General features: G+C 43.4%; 1 protein-coding gene across 1 annotated transcript; it reads left to right on the top strand.

Annotated features, from left to right (window-relative positions):
- Positions 1–5118: 5118 nt before the first annotated feature.
- Positions 5119–17457, top strand: si:dkey-121b10.7 (heparan sulfate glucosamine 3-O-sulfotransferase 6). The gene is made up of 2 exons (XM_057047397.1): positions 5119–5866; positions 16209–17457. Exons 1-2 carry the CDS (start codon positions 5403–5405, stop codon positions 16825–16827), a joined length of 1083 nt encoding a protein of 360 aa, XP_056903377.1. The 5' UTR covers positions 5119–5402; the 3' UTR covers positions 16828–17457.
- Positions 17458–17734: the final 277 nt, after the last annotated feature.

Below are 17734 nucleotides of genomic sequence, written 5' to 3' on the forward strand. Positions count from 1 at the left end.
GAACGTGATGGGGGACTTTGCTGACTGATGGCCTTCAGCTTTACAAGCACTGCTGGCGTTAACTCAGGGCTAAAGCTGGAGCATCTCTACACATGTTGCTGAGCTGATTTGTGCCACATTAAAGATGAAAGATGCGTCCAGGGCTCCAGACAAAGGTTTATTAAAAGAAAATACAGGTTCAAATGGATGAATCCGATGAAATGCCCTTTATGGCCATAAAGTGGCGAACAGACAGTAGTTCTGTCTGCGTGTTATCTGCAGCCCCGACTGCAGATAAGCGCCAAACACAACGTCTGAGGATCTGAGCTGCCAGAACTCCCCGAATTAGAGCGACGCAGGCTCAGAAACGGTGCAATCAGGAGCTTTTCTCCGCTGCGGCCCTGCAAGTGTGATATGATTTATCCTGTGTGTGTGTGTGCGTGTGTGTGTGTGTGTGTGTGTGTGTGTGTGTGTGTGTGTGGTGGTAGTGGTTTTGGGGGTCATGTTTGTTTAGGCTGTCTGTATATGCGCGGGTCGGGCTCAAGCTCACAGAGGTATAATTCTGTGGCCAGGCTGCTGAAGATCTTTCACATTCCCTCGAAGCCCCACAGTCCATCGACCTCAGCGGCTCGAATGTCAAACAATCAAACAGGGAATTCTTCCTGTCTTATTATTCACAAACACTGTGTGGCCACATGGTCGGGCGCCCGTCTATATTTACAGTCGTGTCCAGTTTACCATCCTCTTCTGAAGCAGATCATAGCAGAGGGGGGAAAGGAAGCGGGGATGATTATAGAGGAGTGTTTGGTGCATGAATGACATCACGGCTGTAGATCGGCGAGTTGGACGGCTTTGGAAATCCTCAGCGCAGTAGCTGCAGCGCGCCGTCCAGGAATCTTGGCCAGTTTTCCAAGAGGAAGATGGAAAAGCAACAAAGGGATGCCTGAGCGTAATAGCACACAGGCGCGCACGTATAACTGCGCTCACTTAAACCGAGGGTGCTGTTGGCTTCACAGGGTGGTCTGGACCTGGAGTTACACCTGTCAGATAGCTTATCAAAGACATCGACTCTTTGCGGCCGTCAAGTGCAGCAGAGGTCAACTGATAAGTGATCCGACTGACGTCACCTCATCTGTTGCCTCGCAGATGTTTGGAAACCATGATCATTTGTGCTCCGTATGCACCCAAATCCATGATTTATGAAGTCATTTATGAAGCTCTGGCTGACCTGCGAAACTCACCCGCACTCGAGTTTCTGGGAAGTGCGTAGTAACGCAGGATATTTAAGCAAAGAAAACCCAAAACCTTAGGATATAAAGGCAAAGTGAAGTTAAGTAATTAATAATACCTTAGTAAGAAAAAGTTCTCCCAAAAGCAAACTGTCAAAGGATCGAATCAAAAGAAAGAAAACCCATCGGCTGCCTCATCCAGACTACTGTTTGATATAAAACACAGGCTCGCAAATTATATTTCTCTTTCCTTGTTAAACAACTGTCTATATAGAAAGGAAATCGTAAAAGCTTTACAAAAAAACCCCAACAGCCTCACAAATGCAAGACAGATGTTTTTCTTCCTATTTCTGAACCCATTTCATGTCCAGACATTGAGGGCATTAAAACGGTAGACTAAAGGCAAAAAATAAGACTAAAAAGACTAAAAAAAAGGGAATACTACACAGGTTAAATGATATTTTGAAAGCTTTTCTGAGTGCACTTTAGTAGCATTCTGAATGCTGTTAGCTTTTAGCAGCATAAATGTGCAGAGATGAGTTGATTTCTCGGAGTTGTTTTGTCTGGATGGCAGTGCAGCATGAATCACCTGAATGTAATCTCTCTCTGCATTGTTACTCCACCAGGTTATGAATGGGCCCAAAAAGCTGCAAAAAAAAACAGTCAGTCAGCAGCCAGTCATCATGAGACAAAAGATCAGCACCACGATTACACTCACAACACATTCAGAATGTCTGAGACACGTCAAGGGGTTTTCTTTGAGACTCAAAACTATCTGAAATTCAAGTCCCCCGACCCTAACCCTGCCCCGACAGACATTTTTCTGTTCTCAAGATAAAAACACATCAAATAAATACAAGCGAGGAGCATTGAGCCATTAGCGAACAACTGAAATAGGTCTACTTTTATTGGGTATCAGCCACTGTTTAGCCACAACCACCTGCAGTGTAAGCTGAAACCCAACCAACATGATCACACAGGGTCCCTTTAATGACTCTTTAAGCTGCTAAACATTTTTATTATTCCTTTCTTTTCCCTCCTCATCCTGTACGGGCATGCCTGGCACTTTACGTGCCTCCTTTCCACTCCAAAACATTTTTTGGGCAAAGAGGTCGTAGCCACACCCGTGTGATAATGCACGCTGCAGCCGTTCCCTATACTTACCCAGGCTGCCGCAGAGCTCTGCCCTGCAGTTACCGCTGAGAATATGCTGCCACCACCGGCATGGACGCAGGCTCGCAGCACGCAGATGCTGAGGCCTGTGTGGGCTGTTTTATCCACGCTCTGTGTGACTTTTTAAATTGGCCTTCTGCAGGCTGCACAAATTCCTGCAACGTTTTCTCTGTTCAACTGTCAGTCAGACTTTGCGGAGGCGGATGCAGGCCCCCCTCCCCCACACAGATGTTGAGTTGTTGTGTCTGGAAAGGCTGATGAGGTTGTGTGGCTGTTTCAACCTCAACATTTTTATTTAGTTTTAAACATTAGAACTGGGAAGCTACATAATTCACAACATATTGCGTTCCCTTTCTGCATGGTTCACAGGCAGCAAGGGAACAGCAATAAATGCAAACGATTATTTATTATGTACATTACATTCAATGTCATTGAACGTAAGGAAATATTCAACAGTATGCAAGAATACTGAGACTTTCTAGCAACAAAATGACCTGGAAACACACGTTCACACCTGATCCAAGCACTGGTGAAGAGAAGAATGCAGTAAAATACATGTGCAGATGTGCAAACCTGATCGACTTTGTGCTCTGATAGTGACAAAAGCTGCATCATTCACTTTAATGGGCTAAAACTGCGTGTTTCCTGCCTGCAAATCTTCCTGTGACTATAATAGAGGGACCAGGCCTTTTGGATGGTTCAGTACTGTATTCTCTGTGATCCAATAGTGGGATGGTCCTTTGTGTTAGGATACAATGCCCCTTGGGTACATCAGAGAAGCTGCATTCACACAGAAAACCAAACATTTGATATACACTGAAAATTTGTGGAAAGATGTAAAAACGCATCGACATGGAGCGGTTTTAGTGGGAAATCGTGGAGATTATTGAGAGAGGAAGGCTGCAGGCTGCTACAGTGATGGAATTACAGAGTCGAACAGTCGCTGCCGAGCTCTGCACAGCTGTCCGCCTTCCCACCGATGCAAGAATCCTGCAAAGTGGAGGTCACTAACAGACGCAAGTATGTGGGAAAGCCACCATTCAGGTGTTCAGGCTGACAAAAAAATGCTGACAGGATTAACGGCACGCATCGGACGGCTCTATAAGGTGTCACTCGACTGGTTTAATAACTCTCTCTGTTCTCTCTGTTTCCTGTTTCAGCCCCCGTATTTTGAAGACAAGTCAACCGTGCATAAACCTGAGTGTAAACACTCCATACTCCCCTAACTGCCAATATTAGTCTTTCCACTGTGTGATGAGAGAAAATTAATAAGGAAAAATGGGAAAGGTGGTCCGGAGGGGCACCAGAGAGTTTAGCTTAGAACTGCTTATTTAAATATGAACAGTACAAATCTGTTTATCTTAAAAGGACCACAGAGTAGGTTATCATCATAATGTAACATTGTTTTGCACGAATAGCCCCCACAAGTCAAGCAAAGCAGCACTGAAGCTTGTTTTAAATTAAATTAGTTCTTATAATCATCCTCAAAACACCGGCCGCTGTTAGCGCATCACATTCATGTGAACCGTGCAAAAAGCCATATCCGACGTTAGCTCCAGGAGAGAAAATGGCTCAAATAAAGGAAAAGCAGGGCACATTATCGAACCCTTGGACTCCAGAGTGCCACGTCTCTGTCTGTTTTCCTACATCACAGCAAATCAATATTGAGGAGTGCTCGAAGAGTACAGAAGGATAAATGATGCCTTCTCTGTTTAGAGACTCGGCCAAATTGACAGGCTGCCATGTCGGAAGAGGTTTAAGTCAATATATCGTCATCCCCCACAAATTCATCATTCACGTGGCTACGCCTGCACGCAACCTTTAAAACAATAAACAGCATGTGTATTCTAATCAAACAGCAGATCTCAACAGGCCACCTCAGGCTGACAACCCCCACAAAGGTGGTTTGATTAGCATTTATCACACGAGCTTTTGCTTTTACAGAATCAGGAACAGGATTTTTTTTCCTTTTCTTTATTACATTTGCCACTTTATAGTCTAATGAGTATTGGAAATCATTCCTGCCAGTCCATTGGTTTCCTCCCCCTTCTCCAATCACCAGGTTCAGAGACATAAAACATAAAACATTCTGTCATTAAAGGAAGTTCCACCAGCCAGCGGGTTTACTTTATGGAAGTCTGGCAAAGAAAAGGTTATTTTTTAAGAAAGGTTTGCGGGAAAAGACAGGATAAATAGATGGAACAAACATCGGTGATGACATTATAATCTGCGCCACCTTCGGGATTTTAAAACATCTCCCATATAAACTAGAGTGACTTCTTCCAGTCTCAAACATGTATTTTCATGGTGCTTCTAAGTATTTCGCAATGGGAAACAGTTACAGAAAATTTTACAGGGGGACAGAGTTGATGCCTCACCTGTCCGGCCCTGTCGTGCAGGGGTGCAGAGGTTAAATGTGTCCGGCTCCACGGTGGGGGGTGTCAGGATGGCCAGCAGACAGCAGGTGGCCGAGAGCCGCGTCTGCAGCGAGCAGTTTGGGAAAGAGTGATTGCGCTCAATTTCGCTGAGTGGATGGAGTCATTGAAATGGGAAATGGAGGAAAAAATACATCCTCCGTTTGCAATCAGCAACTAATAACCTTCAAGAAGAGTCGTCGTGGTCCAAGTGGATGCCTCCTACTATTGTGTGTCTGTTTATTAGTGTCTTTGCTGTTTTATTGTGGTTGAAAATGGAAGGGGCGTGTGTTTGATGAACAGGGCGTGGATTTGGCAGCCTGGACTGGAAGGCTTGAAGGTTTTGGTGCGGTGCCGCTGCCACAGGAGACCCGGGAGCGCGAAAGCAGTGCCCTGAATGACAGTTGAGAATCGCTGGACTTGGAGTAACTGGGGGGAGAAAAAGTTACGTGGGGCTTTTGGATGCGCGCAGGGCAACCTGCCTCTTGCCGCTTGGGCAGGAGCGCGGTGTTTTCTTTACCGTTTAGTTAAACCAGCTGTGTAAGGATGTAGTCCTCTGATATGGAATGTTTCCTGCCTGGTGTCCTCATGCTCAGGAGCTCGACTCATGGGATGTAGTAAATGGAGAGCTGCGTTCAACTTTGGACACCTGAAGGCGCAGTCCAAACTGTCCGTCTTCTTTACCATGATCCTTCTCTTCACTTATCTCTTTTACTGCCTCAGTGGATACTGTGACTCCGCACCCAGGCCCGTCTATGTCCAGCAAACTAGTTTTCAGAGTAAATTTCTATTGAGTGATGGACCCGAAGCTTCGTCGCAGCAGCCCGACGCGCGCAACGCGTCCCGCGTCTCTTTCGTCCGGGAGCAGCTGCCGGACTTGTCTCCTTCTAACATGTCGATAGCCAATAACTTCGGAAGCAAAAAGTTTCCCCAGGCGATCATAATCGGGGTGAAGAAAGGTGGCACTCGGGCTCTGCTGGAGTTCCTGCGCATCCATCCGGACGTGAGAGCCGTCGGGACAGAACCACACTTCTTTGACCGCTTCTACGATAAAGGGCTGGAATGGTACAGGTACGAAGCTTATTATTTACTTCTTTTATTTACATGCAGTGAGAAAATACGAATTTATATACGCGCAAATAAGGGTGGCTAATTAGGACGTTCTGCCATATGTCTGTGAGGGTTCTCTGACGTTCTGCCACTTTTGAAATGGAACCTTTCATAACGTAAAAATTACAGAAAATCGGATCTCTTCCCCAACATTGTGTTGAATTGTTTAAGGCTACACTAAGGTCTTCAATAAACGCAATAATATAAGTAATAAAGCGATTAGTCGAATGCCTTAAAATGTGGCCGTAAGGAGGAAAAAGTGCATGAACGGTAGCAGAATTGTATCATTCATTGTTTCACTGATGATATATTTTCTTTTTAATTATGAGAAGATTGCAATTAAAACATTTTGTTCTATTGTGGATGTTTTTTTTTGTTTTGTTTTTTTAATCTACTACCTCAAAAAAGTGTTGTTGTTTTTTAGCTCCAGAGCCAAAAGCACACAATCCCTTATTATCATGTATTTCTCTCATCATTCTGACCAATTTAATTCTGGGAGTTCATGCGCAACAAAACCTGAGCTAACTGAAAGGCTCTCTCCTCTCATTAGCCCACCAAATCGTTGTTTTGGTGCACACATCTCAGTTATCCCGTGTCTTCATTAACATCCCTCCTCACCACCATTATGAGCCCCTGCCTATTAAAATGCTCTTCATTGAGTGTAAATACTGCTGTGTTGGCTAGATTAGGGTTGAGGTGCGTTGTGAATGACCCCCTATTATTGTCATCTTCTAAATACACCACGAGTCCTCATGTTCTGAGTTTCTCCTCCATGGAGATGCAATAAATCTAGTTAAAAGATGTGTTTAAATTATTCACTGAAAATGTATAATTTCATATGTTTGTGTCCTGAGTTGAAGAGGAGAGACACAGACTGACGGGCTGAACAGGCCTGGGGAAGGAAATGAGAGTTTGATAAAGAGACGAGGAGGGAAAAGGAGAAGAGACAGAGGTGCGCAGAGAAAAATGAGGCGGTGACAGATTGAGGCAGAGAGATCAATACAGTGGAGTAATGATCAGTTCAGTGTTGAGCTCAGGTGGAACAGAGAGAAGTGACACCGGAGATCAAAGAGTGCGTGTGTGTGTGTGTGTGTGTGTGTGTGTGTGTGTGTGTGTGTGTGTGTGTGTGTGTGTGTGTGTGTGTGTGTGTATAAGAACCTGGAGTTTCCTGCTGCATGCAGAGACGTGAACAGGTGACAACTTCAATTAACTTGAGCAGAAGAAAATAGCTCCTCAGCCATTATGGAAATTTTATTCTAAAGGTGGAAAAGTCTGAAAAATGCCTGCCTGGAATCATTCTGCAATTTAAGAATCCAAAAGCCTAGGCTATGGCTATTAGCTCAGATTTGATCTCTAATTTGCTGATTGCTCAACTTGTGGATTTATCTTGAAGTGCTCTCTTCATACTTTCCATCCCAGCAATCTCAGTAACCTTATGAGGTTGCTATGGACTGACAGAATACAAACAACCTAAATAAGTCATTCTTTTTTAACCATCAGTCCCCTCTCATTCTTTCCACCAGGGTTTTTAAAAAAAATCTCAACAGGGATCTGACAGCAGGGGATATAATGAATGACCTCGGTAAAATCCTCTCAATAGTTGTTCCCTCAGACTGATTTTGACGACACGTTTAGCATGGCGCTCTCTGATGTACCATCTTTCTTTTCTTTTCTCATCTCTCCTCTCCTTGACAGTGTTATGAAACATGTGCTTTCACTCTGTCGTAATCCGCTGACAGCTCTTGCTAACGCAGTGTGAATTGGACCGGTGTAATGACAGGTCAGGGACACGCACACAGTGGTTGAGAGGGATTACAGGCTCCTGCATGGAGTTAAACAAGACCTGTGAAGACATGTACAGTACAGAGTCGTGTTGTTCCTGAAGTTACGGCTAAGTCATGAGACTCAACACAGAGATGCAGATGTGCAGCGCTGGATTATGTTCAATTTAACATGACTGAGGGATGAATAGACAAGAGCGATCATTTCCTTCTACTTGAGCTGTACCGAGGAGAGAACTTTAGGATTCTGGAGGCAAAACAGAAAACTGGTGGGTCAATTAGTAAAAAAAAACAAACTCTTATACCCTTACAAATACAGAGAATTGACTATTTCTGTATTTACATTCTATCAACTGTGAAATGACAATAAATATGGATTAATCAAAGTGGTAAGTGTCAGGATTCAGATAAAATCAGTGTGTTTATTCAGTCCAGACCTAAAACCAGGCAGGCCGAGGTACAAAATCACTGACAGACTCGGAGGTCAAAAACAGATTTCTGGTCAAACACTAACTGGGAAAAACTCAAGGAAAAATCTCTGGACCACTCACGCATAACAACGAGACCATCTGGCCAAGGAGGAAAGGGACCCATGAGGCAAGGGAGACAGCAAGACACAGGTGGAACACATTAGGCTGGGCAACCCAATCACATGGGGGAAAGTAGACAGGAAGCCGAGGATGACACCGCACTTCAAAATAAAACAGGATGTGAGGAGGACAAGGATTAAAACCCTTACAGAATATACGCTTGACCCTAACTGGTCCTGACATCACTCACTCGGGTGCAGCAGGACTCCTGCTGAACACAGATCATAAACTCTCTCGCGTCAGACACCCACGCAGCCACTCTGTTTCCTTCTGGCGTTTACATCAAGGACAGCTTGGCTAATGGTGAGAGTCTCTTTCAAGCTTCCAATCTTCTTCAGTGTTAATGGAGTACTGTTGAATCCCCTCCAAGGTCAGTTCCTCCTTTTTAACAAGGAATTTTTTTTACCATATCCTGAGGAAACCTCTTTGGTACTTCCAGAATATCAGCTGGAAAACTTGAGCACTGCAGAATATTTCATAAAGTTGCTGTATGAAACATGCCCCAGCTTCTCACATGCTTCATACATCCTTTTGTCTTTCCCCTGTTGTTCCAGATTTTATGAATTCAAGGTAATTTAAAGTTAAGTACCTGGAGCGCCGCACAGCCGTGTTTGAACAGGAACCTTTTTGTCTGAGTCCTTGACAATATTTGAAACTGCCTGGAACACATCACTTAAACATTTATGCACCGCCTGAGCTCTTCATTTCAGAGCGCCGTGGCCCCTGTGTGCCTCCAGTTGGTAACCAAGTAAAACACATGAACGTCCTGAGAGAAAGCGTTCTGGCAACGAGTTCAAGAAAAAAGTGAATATGTGGAAAAGTCTTGGCTGTGGCATCTGCTGGAAACCGTTCTGTGGTTTTCTAGTGGAGGATGAGGGTTTCAACAAGTGAGTCTGACAATGTGTGTGATCTCAGCTCACAGTGGAGCTCCATCCGCTCCCCTGGTACCATAAAAATGCAGCAGCTATACCAATGTCATTTCCAGATATTGATCAAATATGTGTTCTCACTATTGATCGCATTCTTTCTGTCTCCATCAGGCCGTGGCAGCAGAGATGAGCTCACTTCTGTTGACACGGTGCTCTGCGTGTATCTGGAGTGGAATCATTGACTTGGTCAGGTTGCTCTGACTGGCTTACAGCATTGAGCTATTGTTTATTATCTCTCATTTTATGTCTGTTTGTCTCACGTCATGTCAATCGGCCAAAGGCCGGACATGCTGCCCTAACAGGAATGCGCTTTTTATTCAGATCAACTCTATTAACAGAGGATTCTCTGGTTAAATTTCTCCTGGATCATTTTTTTTGGAAGCTGTACACTTGCGAGAGAGTTCTTACGACTGACAGGGGGATTTAGGGAAAAGAGAATATTTGGAAAAAGGGAAATGTTTAGATCTCAGTGGAAGAAAGGGGGCTTTGTGCAGCAGAGTGTGTTCAATACTTCACCAGTATTTGTAGCCGCATCAACACAGGAAGCCATGACAACACTAATCAAGCCTGTCTGTAAGAGCTAAGAAATAAAACATGACATCTTGTCACAATTAATGTTTTTTTTTAAATCGATGCAGGATTTGTATAGATTTTCAGCAGCAGAAATATTGACGTCTGTGTCATCAGTGTTTTGGCATTTTATCATCAACTGACCTTTTACCTCTTAGGAGATCAGTCATCTTTTTGTCTTCACATTTCTAGATTTCGATTTTCTTAAGACTGTGCTCCTGTATTAAACGGACAGAGATCAGTCTGCCTGATGTTCCTGATCTTGCACCACTGCTCTTCCTCTTTGTCTGCTCAACACTAATTACTTTTATTGTCCTCCCACTGATGGTGGACCATTCCTTACATGGTGGAAATGTCATAAAGTGTAAGAGGACAAAAATTGCTAATAATTAGTCAAAATCATGCAAACACTAATTAGAAGAAAAGCATAGCATCACCATTTTTGTACCTTGAATTGCAAAAATTACTGAAAATTTTAAAGGACAACTTTCACCACCAGTATTTCGGGATTTAATTAAACAAAGATGGTGCATTTTCATCTCGCTTACTGCAAACTTTTAGACAAGGTTTAAAGTGAATATTTTCCTGGACATTATTGCCACCTCCTAATAACATTATTATGAGTGCATTGTTACTTTTAACTGAACCAAATTACCCACAAAGTTACCTTAAATTGCAATAAAAATCAACAGATTTTATTTGAACATGTTTTAGAAGGATTAAAATTTTTATAGGTATCCATCTCCATTATTATTTAAAAATCAATATCTATTCATTTTATTTCCAGAGAGCTTTTTTTAGAACTTAAACTTGAAAAACAATAAGAATTGGATAATCACAATGCTTCGCAGTTGCTCAAAAAAAACCAACATAGCTGTATTGTATTATTGTTCTTATCATGTACAGATGTATAAAAGCACATGATTTGATATTTGTGGCAGTTTTCAGTACCGGTGGATTCTCACACCCACCCAAGCATCACTGCTGTCTGGGAAGGCAGGTAATCATTGACTGTGTGTGTGTGTGTGTGTGTGTGTGTGCCTGTTAAATGTCAGGCTGCCTGTTTGGAGGAGTGGAGGTCGTGAGAACCTGCAGCCACCCAGAGAATCCCTGGGAGAAACACACCTTTCTTTGTGTGTCCTTTAAAGCCCCCCCAGAAGGCTCCTGTAGCGTTGACCGGACTGGCAGGAACATGTCAGTACTGCCTGTTCTGGTTTTGAGAGGAAATTAGATTAATTACTCCTGCAGCTTGGTGCCGAAATTGAGGACAAGTGAAAACATCAAATAAGAATCTGCGACTGCAGGAAATCTGGATGGCAACAGCAGCCTCTGACTCATGTCCATCCAAACTGGACTGTGTCCTGCGTGGTGACTGCACACATGAACAAAGCAGGCTCTGATGAGCCTGTCAGATGACACTAATAGCAGACCACAAAATGGACTGGGTCCACTGCCAGAAATGACCCACCCCCACCCCACCCCTTCCAACTTAAGATCCTGCTAACAATGAGGTGAGAAACCACTAGGAGAGGCCAACGTCTGCTCAGAAGTGGGATCAAACCGTATCGAATGTTCTGATTGGTTGGGATCTGGGAGGAGGCCAGCTGAGTAAAAAAACAGGCTGAGTCAATTCAACGGCCGGGTGTGTGTTTGTCTCTATTCATTCAACAAAGCTGCAGTATTACTGTGATGAACATCGAGATGGGAGGGAAAATATTGTAATTTTTCCCAAATGAGCATATGCTTTCATCCCTCAAAATTCAGTCCACATGAACACCATGGTACCACTAGCCTAATTATATAACTGTGGCTGCACGAGGCACCAAACACGGTTCTGTGCGATCCAACCATCCTTTCCTCCCTCCATTCTGCATGCACGAGATCGGGTGAAGGCAGGGAGTGGCCCCCGAGGCTCCTGGCAGCCCAGAGATAAAGCCACACAAGTAGGCCACTGGTGGGCTGGGCAGGAACACGGCGGCAGATTTTCCCAGTTGATAAGTTAGGAGGATTTGTAAGCTCTCATTGGCAACACATGTGGACGAATTTACGTTGCCCTCATGTACATACAGATTAACACACACACACACTCAGCGGGCTGCATGTGAGGTCATTATGAGGCTGCATGCGAGATCCAATTGCTGCATCTTTGTCTTATTTTCTTCCTGTGTTTAGCAGTTGGTTGGTGACATTGTTTTTGACCTACCTGTTATTATTTTCCCGGCGACAACAATGTGCCAGTGCGGCGCTGACTGGTGCTTTTATGGTTGTGCAAGCAGTGGAAATAATGACGTTGTCGTGAACTTCACAGTGCGCTTGACTTGAAATTTGTTGATGCTAACTTCTTTAAATTCAAATGAATACAAAGCGTGAACACGTTAACCTTTTCCACAACACATTTGATTCCCACAGAGTGACATCACTGTCATGAATAAGGTCACATCTTTCTGTGGTATTAGGCTTCTTTTCGCAGAGGAAACTCTGACCACCTCTGATTTGCTCGGCCTCGCGTTGCCTTTACTGCTACATCTCGATTTTTCCCCACAGCTAGACACATTCTACAGCTCTTTCCTACCGACCTACCCCAGCGATGCAAACCTCCTCTGTAAAAAAGGGCAACCTTCAGAGAGTGTTATAGTCTATCAAACAGGCTCAAATAATCAGATATGAGGTGGGAGCAGTGTGTTTCTTTGATACGGAATGGTGTCTAAAGCCACTGTCTTTGAAATATTATATTCCCTCTAAAAAGAAACCATGGGATGAAATTTAAATGGTAATTCAAACCAATCTTCCTCTACTTGCCCTGAAAAAGGCACTTACAGATGTTCAAGACGAACGGTTAGATTGCCTTTAACAAAAAGCTAATGGAGCGGCCCAACAGACAAGTTACATTGAGCTGCTGTTTTATTGGGCTTCAAGTCTTCTAATCAGCCCACAGGCGGTCCTCAGCCCTGTATTTGCTGTCAGTAATGACAAACCTAAGCCTCCACGCCGTAGCGGACACAGGCAGACGCACTTAATCTGCCTTCATTCTGCTGCAGCTCACAGATGTGTGTTTTGAAATTCCATCTTAGAAATGCTGTCAAACGTGTCAGAGTGTCGCATCTATATATGAGGATGTGTTGCAAACCTGATGTTTATACCTGATTGGCTTTTGTCCAATCACAAACCTCTGCTGCTGAACTTTAATGTGAAAGAGTGCAGGTTAGTGGGAATTAAGAGGGTCCAGGGGGTCTGGACCAGCAGAGCCAGTGTGGATCAGAGACGAGCGGGAGCAGGCGGGGACTTCCCCGCAGGAAAACACTTCCTTCATCTCTGAACACACACATACACACTCATCAAACACTGAGAACATCATTGCTCCCAGATGTGGCTCCCTGTGTGTGTGTCTGTGTGTCTGTATGTGTGTGTGTGTCTGTGTGTGTGTGTGTGTTTGTGAAACAGGGTACAAAATACAGAAAGAAAAAAAGATGGGTGGTGTATCCCAACAAACAATGGCCTACTGTAAAAGTGACAATAGTGGCTCAGGACAGACAGACAGACAGGCAGACAGGCAGGCAGGCAGGCAGGCAGGCAGGCAGGCAGGCAGGCAGGCAGGCAGGCAGATAGATAGATAGATAGATAGATAGATAGATAGATAGATAGATAGATAGATAGATAGATAGATAGATAGATAGATAGATAGATAGATAGATAGATAGATAGATAGATTTTAACTTCTATTTATTTGTGAAGAGTCATAGAAGGAGCACTTGACTCTAGCTTTGGTAAATGCTGCAGCCTCCTTTAAAGACGCAAAATTTAAAAAATCCATCTCTACTACCTCCATATAGGGTTGTGTCATGTTGCTCTGGCCTACACAGCTCATTCCAGCAGCCATAAACAGTAGCCTATTTGGCCATAGCCCTTTTTTAAAAAGGGCCCTAATAAAGGCCACCCATGCAGGGCGCCGCCAAAGGCGAGCATTTGAGAGCATCTGGACACGTTTTGCATGCCGAGATAAATGCTAATCTGCATGAAGCATTCCTGCTACAGATGCTAATGGTAAAGGTGTGATGAAAACAAACATCGGTACACAGTTGCTCCAGTGCTGAAAAGTCAGCCACACTCTCAGCATCTGGCATCAGATTAAGAGTAAAAAGCTCTGCTCGCCTGCTCTTTCTCTGTCCTTCTTCTTTGTTGTGTGGCCTCCTCCTGTGTTTTGCACAGCCTGGCTCTTCTGTAATTGCAGGCAATTGCCCCAAAATGTAAACATGTCAATCGAAGTCTCACTCAGCCTCAAACTGACCACTCCAGGCTTCCATTAGACGGATACAGATACACTTGTGAAACACCAAACAGAGCTGACACGATTTATTATTTATTTTTGCTGCCTGAGTTTAAAAAATAAATAAACGTGTTACGTATTTATTGTGCAGCATTTTCATACCGTTTCATAGATGCAACTTACAAACTTCTAAAATAATGGAAATACTGATGGAAAAAAAAGATGGATTTCTCAAGAAAAAGTCATTAATCTATCATAAAAGAGATACAACTAATATGAAACCTTATTAATACTGTAAGTAGTGTAATAGGTGGTACCCTGAGTGTCTGTGTGTTGGATCGCAGACCTCCATCACCACACACCAGGGCTCTTTTTACAGACCAACCACATTGATGGACCCAAACCTCCAGCTCATGGCTGCTGGGTTTGAGGGGGGAAAATGGAAATTAGCCGGAGGGACCACTCGCAGTCACAGCGTTCCTCGCTGCTTAGATTTCTACAACAATCTCTCATCCTGAGTGTTGACCGTCTTTGAGCCCAACCAAAGGAGCTGATTCTTATTTATTCGTTTTGTTTAAAGAAAGGAAAATTGGCAGGATGTTCTATTAAACGCAGAAGTCACTGAACTCCATTTTAGCTCCATTTTAGCATTTCAATGACATCAAGGATAATATGAGACAAATAGGTTTTCCTTCCCGCCCATTTCCTCTGATTTTATATACAATCTGCTCTTGCACATTATATGGTTGCTCAATCAAATGTAGACTCTGGTCTGGGCTCTTTAAGCTTTTTAAGGTACTGCTATGTCTCCTCAGTTTGTGAGTCATCTAAGTAAGGGAAGCGATCGCGTGGAAGAGGGCAGCTCGCTCGTTTAAAAAGGCAAACTGTGCCAAAATTACCTCAACCACAACTGGTTACAATACTGAGGCCAAAGGCAATAAGGACAGAATGTGAGCACATATGGCTACCATAAGATTATATTTGACTAACCTGTGGTTGCAGCATCCTGTTGGACACTGTATGAGTTTGATGGATGATAAATTAAAGAAGGATTCCCGTAGATGTTAGTTGGTTGTTATTTCTGGCATGTCAGATCTCATTTCTATCAGCTTCGGCAGCACAGCTCTCCAGATTCATTGGTGGTATCTTCTCTTCACGCTGGCACTCACAAGGCTATAAATGTTCCCAGATTACTTAAATTTGGCTATCCCAGGGATTTTTTTTACCATCTTTCAGATTATCAATGTATTCCTGATCTCCTACCCCATTTGTCGGTAATAAACCTTTTCCAAAGATGACATGTTGACATATTAAAGTAGGAAAAAATAAAGATTTACATTGTATGTGCTGGCTCAATGAAACCATTATGGCGTCAGTGGAGAAAAAAGAACTGTTTTCTTTTGCATAATGCAATACATTTATTGCAAATTCTGTAAAAACTGCTAAATTTATAACCTAGTAGGGATAATTACAAGGCTCCAGTGCAGTTTTTCTCTCAACGCGGCTCTTAAAAAATGTGGGAGCACACAGAGAATTTCATAGGAGCTCTGTTTTTGCTCGTTTGAGTTGAATTAAATGATTAAAAACAACTGCGTCTGTGCAGGTTTGGCCAGAAAACGTAGATTCGGTAGCAAATGAAGCTTTGAGGACTCAGTTGACCTCTGGAAGTCTGGGAATATCTGTGAACATAATATGTAATTCATTTCATTTTTTTATTAAGTGTAAGAAGAGAAAAACAGTTTAACGATTAAACTAAAAACAATACTATCCCACTGTAATACAGTAATGTGACTGTACCTTTTTTTTATGACAGCAGCAGAGTCAAGGCTGCTATGAGCCTGGTTAGAGGCAATGGATGAGAGGAAATTACTTTTCTTTTTTGAGGTTATTATAAGCATGTGGTTTTCCTACAGTAGCCACTGACTGCCTCCCAGTCTGCGCTAACACACACTCTCCATCAATAGCAGCTGCCAGCATCATGTTTATCTCCCTTTAATCATGGATTTAGCCCACTAATTACAAAAAATAAAATAAAATCATAAAAGCCTTCAAGCCAAGGGAGATATCATCAAAAGAACATGTCTCATGCTTTCTGAGATAATATGTCAATATTATAGAATAGATGTCGGCATTGTTTTTGCTATTAAAATGGTTTCTGCTTCCATGTAGGAATCTGATGCCCCGCACACTGGAGGGTCAGATCACCATGGAGAAGACCCCCAGCTACTTCATCACCAAAGAAGCTCCTCGCCGCGTCTACTCCATGAGCCGTCGCACCAAGCTCATCGTGGTGGTGCGGGACCCTGTGACACGGGCCGTTTCCGATTATACACAGACTCTAACCAAGTCTCCTGGGCTCCCGTCCTTTCAGAACCTGGTGTTTCATAACTCCAGCACAGGCCTGATTGACACGTCTTGGAGCGCGGTGCGCATTGGCATCTATGCCAAGCACCTGGAAAACTGGCTGCACTTTTTCCCGCTGTCACGCCTCCTTTTTGTCAGTGGCGAGCGCCTTGTGACGGATCCAGCAGGGGAGATGGGCCGGGTTCAGGACTTCCTCGGACTCAAGCGTGTGGTCACTGACAAGCACTTCTACTTTAATCAGACCAAAGGCTTCCCTTGCCTGAAGAAGCCCGAGGGGAGCAGCAGGCCACGGTGCCTGGGGAAGTCAAAGGGTAGGCCCCATCCCCAGATCCCCTCTGAGGTCCTGCTCAGGCTCAGAGACTTCTACAGACCTTTCAATCTCAAGTTTTACCAAATGACTGGCCAGGATTTTGGCTGGGACTGAACAGCTACTCACCAAAGCTCAAACAGAAACTATACAAAAATGTACAGACCACAATTCACCTTTACTTCATTTCACCAGCCAAATTAACAGCAGAGCCACTCACTTGAATCTCTGGGAGAGTCCCTACAAGCATTTGCTGCCTCAGCAACAAGAGCACATCTCACTAACACACATTGGGTATTGACTTTAAAACATGGCAACCTGGATCCCAGGAAGACCCTTGTAGCAACAGCACCAACTTTAAACTCAAAATTACCCCAGAAAATGTGCTAGAAAGACACGTGCCTAAAGTAAAACTGGCAAATGAGTAGAAATTGTGGAATAAAAACCCAGAAGATGTTTTTATTGATATAAAGTCAAAATATGGAGACATTATCATATTCATAAGGTTTATCTTCAGCTATTTCACTGTATGCTCCTTGTCTGTAAGCTTTATATTTATGTGGCCAATACAAGCTTAAAATGTGCTATACAGGCAAAACCAGCATCTGTGACTCTTTTTCCATGAATGGTACTTACATGCAGCTGTATAATCTAATTTATAAGATCACTGTTGTTGGGATGTTTTCTCTAAGAACTTTGTATTTGAAATTTTGATGGAAATTATAACTAAAACCTTTATTCTGAAAATTGTGTTTGAGTTCACCTTTTGCAGGTTATTTGTATTCTCACCACACAAAACAATGTTGCTTCTAGCTGGAATATCAGATCCATCTGTTCAGTAGATTTTGCTGACTTGTACTACGGTAGTATCGGTATCACCCAAAACAAAGCTGGCTCCTCATACTGTAACTAAAGCAGCCTTGAAATCGCATAAACTCCAGCCTTTAATAATATTACTTTCTTCGGGATTTCGGTACCCCCTGAGACAGTTACAATAAGTTAACGTTTCAATTTTTCCCAGAGC

Source organism: Takifugu flavidus, chromosome 1, assembly GCF_003711565.1.
Source record: "Takifugu flavidus isolate HTHZ2018 chromosome 1, ASM371156v2, whole genome shotgun sequence".
Lineage (NCBI taxonomy): Eukaryota > Metazoa > Chordata > Actinopteri > Tetraodontiformes > Tetraodontidae > Takifugu > Takifugu flavidus.